Here is an 8,390-nt window from a genome sequence, read left to right as displayed (position 1 = left end):
AAGACTATTTTTATGATATGCAGTTTTCCCCCATTATTCCTCGCTGTAGTTTTCATTTTCAATGACATTTGCATATTTTCCATACTCTAATAAGGAAATGAAAATCATCAGGACACTTTTTTTTTTTAAATCAACGCATTAAAAACATATACCACCAGGAATGCATATAAGTGTTGTTTAATTGTCATAAAAAAAATTCACATAACAATTTGGCCCTACACATAGGTTTCACTATTTTTAAACAAAAATTTTAAGAATGTAATAAAATATTTACATTTTACACACTGTATATTAATGTAAAATTAGTTTATTTAAGTTTAACATTGTTTTATTTTTATGTTGTGGTAAAATCCTGAGATTGCTAAAAATGAAGTAGTGAATTAATAGAGAATATATTTTCCAGTGAGAGGGATTTGAGAAGTCCTTCCAGATGTAGAAAGCTCAAATATTGATCATCATCATCATCATCATCAGGAGGATATAATATAACGCACATCCTCATGACTCTCTGGGGGTTCAGGCGGATGCGCGAGAGCGTGCGCGCGCCCCTCATGACGTCACGCCAGCTGCATCATCCATCACCCGTGTGCGCTCCGTCTCCAGGCTCTCCTCCGCGTCCCTGCTCTCCTCTCCCCGACAAAACACTCCTCACCTCCGCGAAACGTGTGTTTTCTCGTGCCAATGGCCGCGCAGGAGGTGGCAGAGCAGCCTAGCGACACTCTGTCGACGCTCAAAACCGAATCTGAGACGCTGAAGACGAAGCTGGAGGAGGAGAGAGCCAAACTGCACGATGTCGAGCGTAAGAGCCGTTAAACCGCCGTATGTGTGTTTAATGAAGACGTATGTCAGGAGCTTAATGATCATTTAATAATAATCATAGCTGCCGTTATGTGTCTGGATGTGTTCCGTGAATCAGACTGAAGAGGAAATCAGAGCAATCAGTCATTTAGATAAAGTGATTAGTGTTCAGAAAGGTGATGAGGATGATAATGGTGGAGGTGGCGAGGGAGCGCTTTATTTTCCGTTCAGCATCACAGATTATTCTGAGAAAAACACGGCAGTCTTTACTAAGAATCAGTGTATTATTATATAGCCTGGTAGTATTCATATTTTGAATTAGCTTTTATTTTTATCTATTCGGTTTTAGTTTAAGTTTTAGTCATTTTATTATGTGCTTTTGTCCTTTTTAACTCGTTATTTTCTGTTTAAATATTCTACTTAGCTTTCATTTACAGTATTATTATTTCATACTAAAACAAGTTAAAAAAAAAATAAACTTAAATAGTAGCAACATTTCTAGTTCTAAGTTTAAGCTTTTTATGTAATATTTTTTTTTATTTCAGCTTTATTTAATTTGCCTCGAACGGTTTTTAATAGTTTGTTTGTTACACAATAACAACACTGCTAAGAATGAATACATTTTTATTTATGTAATACTTTTAGTGCTGTCAAATCGATTAATCGCGATTAATCTATCTAACATAAGTTTGTAAAAATACATATACATATATGTGTGTGTATATACACATACACACACACATATATATAATATATATACAGTACTGTGCAAAAGTCTTAGGCATGTTAATATCCCCACCCCAAATGGTTTAAATGGTTTTAAGTGAGTTATTTATATCTTTTGCTGTAGTGTGTCAGTAGGAAATATCAGTTTACATTTCCAAACATTCTTTTTGCCATTAATTGTAATAATCCAGTGAGATTTGTGTATGCACAAGGAGTCTGACAACAGCCGGTATGATCTGATCTCACCATCATCGAGTCCAAACTGAGACAAACTAAATCCAGAAGAACTGCGGGAACGTCTCCGAGATGCTTGAAGAAACCTTCCTGCAAAGCTACCTGAAAAACTATGCGCAAGCAAGCCGTTTTAAACGCAAAGGGTCGTTACACCAAATATTGATTTGGATTTGTTAATAGAAGTTAAATCATAAATAAATTCAATTTATGATTTTATTTTTGAAAGCATTCTCACTTTACAGCATTTTAACACAAGTGGCAGTACTTCTCACAGTACTGTAGCTTTGCAGGAAGGTTTCTTCAAGCGTCTCGGAGACGTTCCCGCAGTTCTTCTGGATTTAGTCTGTCTCAGTTTTTTCTGTTTCTTCATGTAATCACAGACGGATTCGATGATGGTGAGATCAGATCATACCGGCTGTTGTCAGACTCCTTGTGCATACACAAATCTCACTGGATTATTACAATTAATGGCAAAAAGAATGTTTGGAAATGTAAACTGATATTTCCTACTGACACACTACAGCAAAAGATATAAATAACTGAATTAAAACCATTTTTGGCCGGGGGGGGGGTATTAACATGCCTAAGACTTTTGCACAGTACTGTATAAACTTTTATGTCCAATGCAATTAGTCGATTTGACAGCACTAATTACTCTTTATTTGTTTGTTCATTTATTATTTATCTTTTTTCTTTTTTTTTTCTTTTTTTTTTTTAAAGGCTTGTTCACTAATGGTTTGATAAGAGGCAATCATTACTGCCAGCACATTTTTGTGATGTAGGATTATGAAGGCAGGTTCATTAATAAAGGATAAAAACAGGAAATAAACAAAATGGTGTTAATATTGTGACTTTTTCAATCAGTACATCAAGTGGCGGAGAAGATTGAGTCTTTGGGTCAGTTTGTCATGAAAACCAGACGAACGCTGAAAGGCCATGGAAATAAAGTCTTGTGTATGGACTGGTGTAAAGACAGGAGGAGAATCGTCAGCTCGTCTCAGGTCAGTCTGTAAACATATAAATACATCAAGGAGGGCCTATTTTTACATGCAATTATACTTTATTATATTATCATTATTTCATTTTCTCCTGGATTTTAGGATGGAAAGGTGATTGTATGGGATGCGTTTACAACAAATAAGGTGAAAAGAGACTGCTAATGACTAATTTGGATTAAAAGTGTGGTTACATTTTTAATATAATATTATTTAACTTCAGTTATAAGCCTTATTGTTTTTTAAATACATATTTTACAGCTCCATTCTCATTATTTCAAATGTTTTGACAGGAGCATGCAGTGACTATGCCCTGTACGTGGGTCATGGCCTGTGCTTACGCCCCGTCTGGATGTGCAGTGGCTTGTGGGTGAGTCTCTGGCTCCTTTATAAATCGCAACATTAGCTTGCGCTCGAAAAAGAGCACTGCCCCTCGCCATCACGCAACACACACACACCAGGGGTGGAAATTAACAAGGGCTTGAGGTAAAAATGCCTCAAAAATCAATAAAAATGCTTCCAAAAACCAAGATATGGTGCAAAATAAGTCTCTGTATAAGTTCGTTTTTAATATTTATAAGCAATATCACTCAAGCAAAAGTGCTGTTTTCCTGAATATCAGCACGTTTGCAAATGTGACATTGATTTTATACAACAATTCAATAAACAATAAGTTACTAGGCTATTATCCGACTGCTTCTTTGAAACGGCAAAGGCTTCCTCTGATTAAGACCATTATAGCCTTTTGTTTGAGCAGTGAACTTCTGGCTTTACTTCACTGCATACATTTTGGTACATGACCTCCTGTTTCTCTGACCAGTGGACAGGGTTATTTATCATTAATAGTTTAATTAGTTTATTAATTACTGATTCCAAATGTGATTAAAATGTGTAAATTATACCAAAATAATTGGCAGTGGCAGAAGAGGCTTTTAGGAAACATGTTTGGAAACAATATTTGATGCAGTTCCATTTGGTGCCACTAGTTGGCGCAGATGTAATTTTAAAGTTTAGTAAATACAAAATGTCCTTGTTTGAAAAAAACAATATGAAGCTAATATTGGTGGGAATTTGCTTGCTATCTTCATCTTTTTTATTCAGTCTTCGGTAGAGTTATTTTACTAACTTACCTGTTGTTTTTCTCAGTGGGTTGGACAATAAGTGCTCTGTGTACCCTCTATCCCTGGACAAGAACGAAAACCTTGCCGCCAAGAAGAAATCAGTGGCCATGCACACCAACTACCTGTCTGCATGCTGCTTTACAAACTCAGATATGCAGGTATGCTTCAATGAAGGAAGAAATAATGAAAACAGGTTTGCATTGTACCGACTGCTGCGTGTCTTGTGTGTGCGATAGATCCTGACGTCCAGCGGCGACGGCACGTGTGCTCTTTGGGATGTAGAGAGCGGTCAGATGCTGCAGAGTTTCCATGGACACGCGGCTGATGTGCTGTGTCTGGACCTTGCCCCCTCTGAGACCGGAAACACGTTTGTGTCAGGGGTGGGAACAGCACTGCTCATCCCAAACACTGGCCCTCGCCATGAATGTCACACGTTATCTTACATAATCTTGAATTAGAGCAAGAATTATCTTACATAATCTTGAATTAGAGCAAGAATTACCTTACATAAGCCTTGAATGAGATCAAGGCATGAGCCTAGTGCCAGACTAAAATGCATGTTTGATCTGTCCTAACTGAAAGCAACTTGTTTTGTCTCAAGATGTACACCAGCAGGGTTTGACATTAACACCCGACAACCTACCAAATGTGTGTGTATCAGCACTGGTGTGTAACGCAGTCACTCCTACTAGCCACTTTGGTTGCTTGGAATTGTATATATAATATATACACACATATATATATTTATTTATTTATTTATTTTTTCTTATTCTTTTAAAAAGGCATCTTAAATAATAAACTAGGTGCAATGTAGTGTTGTCAAAAATATCTATTTTTCGATACAATTCGATACTGAAATATATGAAATGTTTCAAATACTCATTTTCCACAGAATAGATACGAGCTGCTCTTTCTCTCTCTCTCTCTATCTCTCTCTCTCTCTCTCTCTCTCTCTCTCTCTCTCTCATCTCTCCGACAGCGAGTGACACAAATCCGCCTCTTCTCACTCACTCGTTTAATTTGCTCCGGATGAATATTGTTGCTGTTTTGGCGTGGAATGGCACACATTGTGCATAATTTGACTCATTCCCGCAGATTTTGTTCTCACCACCTCTAAATTGCGGCACATAAAGCCGCCTCTCAGTGCTTAATTGAGTGCTTTTTCTCTGCTTATTGCACTTAAACAGTCAAATACACACAAAATAATTTAAAAATGCCGTTGTTGGCGAGTATACACGTAAACACAGTCATGTTTGAAGTGAACATAAACAGTTGAGATAGAAAACGCTTGTGTAACAGTGTAATGTATCCATGTGTCCGCTCTTAAAGTGACAGCAGCCTAATATTATATTGAGAGTCATGTTTATAAAAGTCACTTAAATGTTCTAATTGAACTAAGGCCTAATCCCGGCTTAATCTAAGCCCTGTCTGTGAAATCAGGCCTGGGTCTTTTAGATGATGAATTATCGGGTAGATGATGGGTATTTTTAAACATGAATCAGAGCCACATTTAGTCACTTTATTAACCTTTTTTCTGGTCATCCCCTCGAGGAGGTTTTGCTGTTCATCTGGGGACATTCTGGTGCCCACAAGAGTAGCAGAACAAGCCCACACACAGCATTCATTCACACACAGACACATGAGCACAATGGAGCTGTTAACATGCCTGTGCAGTGACCTGTATGTTCTCGCCTCTCTCAGGGCTGCGATAAGAAGGCTTGCGTGTGGGACTTGCGCACGGGACAGTGTGTCCAGTCGTTTGAGACTCATGAATCAGACATCAACAGTGTGCGGTGAGTGTCCTCAGGCCTGTTTTCCCCCTTCAGGTTTTGTCATAGAGCATAAAAAAACCTCAGGCCTTTACAATGCTGGTCAATATTTATAGTCTGTAAACCCTCAAAATGTTATGACCATGTAAAGGCAATGGCCGTCGACTGATCTGACTTGTCTTTGGCTGCACCTTCGAGTGTTGTTGAATGTTTACCGAGCGAGTCACATGACAGCTCTTATTTTATTATCACTGCAGGTACTATCCAAGCGGAGATGCTTTCGCTTCAGGCTCAGATGACGCTACTGTGAGTCTGTTCTTTCCTTTTGTTTTTTCATACTTCCTGTGTTGAAATTATGAAAAATGCATTAAATCTTGTCCTTATTGCGTGTGTTTATAGTGTCGTCTCTATGACTTGAGGGCAGACAGAGAGGTGGCCATTTATTCCAAAGAGAGCATCATATTCGGAGCCTCGAGTGTGGATTTCTCTCTCAGCGGTGAGCGGTGACACTGTTTAGAATATCATAAAACCATATCACTGGTAATATTTTATGTAAACTGTATACTCACAGAACCTATTGCTTTTGCAAAATGTGCAGTGCTTATCCAGAACACACTGTAGTGTATTGTATCCCACAATTCAGTGCACACGACCTCCCTTTTTCATTGTGATCAATGAAAGTAATATCAACCACAATTTATAATATCTCCTTGTCAACTCACTACTTGATTGGCCTCATAACAGTATTGCTATATATATATATATATAAATATATGTGTGTGTGTGTATATATATATATATATATATATATATATATATATATATATATTATCTGGATTTTTTTAATTGTTAAAATATTCATTATTGTTAATATTTATGATCTATTATATTGTATAGTATATTGACAATATTTTTCTGCCATCATTAGATTACTTTTAGATGTAATGTATAAACTTGAAGAGAAAAATATAACTATAAAATAATTGTAATTAATCACATTATTCTTCAGAAAGAATAATTTAGTCGCTTCACTGAGTCTTTAGAAACCAGAATGAATGGAATTAAATACTAGCATACACACACATACATATATATATATACAATATATATGTAATTTTTATATAAAATATGTAAATGTAACATTTATAAATATATAAATATTATATATTAACTTTAACATATTTTTTTCTAACTTTCTTTTTGTAATATATATATATATATACACACACACACACACACACAAACATACATACATATAAATTATGCATACATTGAATAAGTAAAAAAAATGTGTAAAATGTATATGTAAAAATATATTAATGTTATATATAAAATTGTACATATTTTTAATGCCTTATTATTCTTTGATAAATTGTTTATTTATTTATTTGCTCCAGTTTGAAAACCCCTAGCATGGTGCATGCTTGTTCAGATTATATATCTTTTAATTGTATGCAGAATATGTTCCGTAAAGTGTTCAAATATGCTGTTATTCCATTCCAAAAATGCCAAAATTCCATTTAGAGAAAAGTTTTCTTTCTTCACACATAGTTGATCTTCTAAAGCTGCAGTCAACAAAAATATCACATAACAAAGCATATTTTATAAAGCAAACACATATATTTATTAATGTCTCAAGATTCATGACCAAGATTCATTTTCTTTTTGAATGAGTTTGTTGTTCATGCTATGCTAATATCTTTGTGCAGGGAGACTGCTGTTTGGTGGTTACAATGACTACACAATCAATGTATGGGACGTCTTAAAGGGCACCCGCGTGTCCATCTTGTTCGGACATGAAAACAGAGTTAGCACCCTCCGCGTCTCTCCGGACGGAACATCGTTCTGTTCGGGATCTTGGGATCACACATTACGGGTCAGTGGAAAACATTTCTTAATACAGTCAGTCTAAGTGTATTAAACATTGTGATGAAAGTCTCAGAGTTTGTCTTTCTTTTTTTTTTCTTTTTTTTAGATCTGGGCCTGAATGTTCTTGAACCTCAGACTGGTTGTGTTTCACATTTCTCACTTTTATCCGGAATCAAGGAGAACCGCAGACTCTTAATAGTGTGTTGAGTGCAGTAGAGTAGATAATACAGACTGTAGTGCATCCACTTCCAACTCTAATCAACACAGTCACTCCAATGTTCACACCACGCTTGATATTATGGGATGGCCTTGGATGGTTTCTATGGCAGCAACTCCCCCTCTATAACGCTGTTCTAGTTTGTGTGTATGAATGTATGTGAACACATTCCAACTTTGATCCAAGATATAATTTATCTTAAACATTAATCCAAAAAATACAAATGTAATCCATGTTGTTTAGGTCTGTGCATGAGGTTGAGGCTCAACAGAGATTATTTACCAGATTGACGACTTGAATCATTGTTAATGAGTGAAACGGGAAATATTGTTTAGCGGACACTGTATCTGATATGCAAGATAACAGATTTAGTTATGCTCTCTTACTCATAATGGTCTGATTGTCTTTTAATTATTATGCCACTATAGTTGTTCTTTCTTACTGTAGCAAAGTGTATATATAATATATAGGTTGTCATATCGACACAGTTATCAATATACATATAAATAAATAAATGGATTTTAGGCTGAAAGCCGTGTGGTGTCTCTTTATTTCATGCTTAATGTTCGTTTAATGAAGTGCCTGTTCTTGATATTAGATTACTTTTATAAAAAAAAAAATATATATATATATATATATATTTATTTATTGATATGGAATG

At 35.8% G+C, this 8,390-nt stretch overlaps 1 protein-coding gene across 1 annotated transcript; it reads left to right on the top strand.

Moving 5' to 3' along the window:
- The first annotated feature begins 510 nt into the window (after positions 1-510).
- On the top strand, positions 511-8,258 carry gnb5a (guanine nucleotide binding protein (G protein), beta 5a). Its single transcript, XM_084396535.1, has 11 exons — positions 511-799; positions 2,623-2,759; positions 2,859-2,900; positions 3,047-3,123; positions 3,900-4,032; positions 4,111-4,254; positions 5,576-5,667; positions 5,901-5,949; positions 6,043-6,139; positions 7,353-7,519; positions 7,619-8,258. Exons 1-11 carry the CDS (start codon positions 682-684, stop codon positions 7,628-7,630), a joined length of 1,068 nt encoding a protein of 355 aa, XP_084252661.1. The 5' UTR covers positions 511-681; the 3' UTR covers positions 7,631-8,258.
- The last annotated feature ends 132 nt before the right edge of the window (positions 8,259-8,390 follow it).

The sequence above is a fragment of the Rutilus rutilus genome, assembly GCF_951802725.1.
Source record: "Rutilus rutilus genome assembly, chromosome: 23".
NCBI classification, from domain to species: Eukaryota; Metazoa; Chordata; class Actinopteri; order Cypriniformes; family Leuciscidae; genus Rutilus; species Rutilus rutilus.
Note: the sequence above shows the minus strand (reverse complement) of the source record. Positions and strands in the feature narration are given on the sequence as shown.

What these genes read in the sequence shown, in the direction of transcription:
- gnb5a (XM_084396535.1), top strand. Translation starts at nt 682, where the DNA reads ATGGCCGCGCAGGAGGTGGCAGAGCAGCCTAGCGACACTCTGTCGACG. An exon ending in GAATCGTCAGCTCGTCTCAG is followed by an intron (nt 2,760 to 2,858) that starts GTCAGTCTGTAA and finishes CCTGGATTTTAG; the next exon opens with GATGGAAAGGTGATTGTATG. An exon ending in GAAACACGTTTGTGTCAGGG is followed by an intron (nt 4,255 to 5,575) that starts GTGGGAACAGCA and finishes CGCCTCTCTCAG; the next exon opens with GGCTGCGATAAGAAGGCTTG.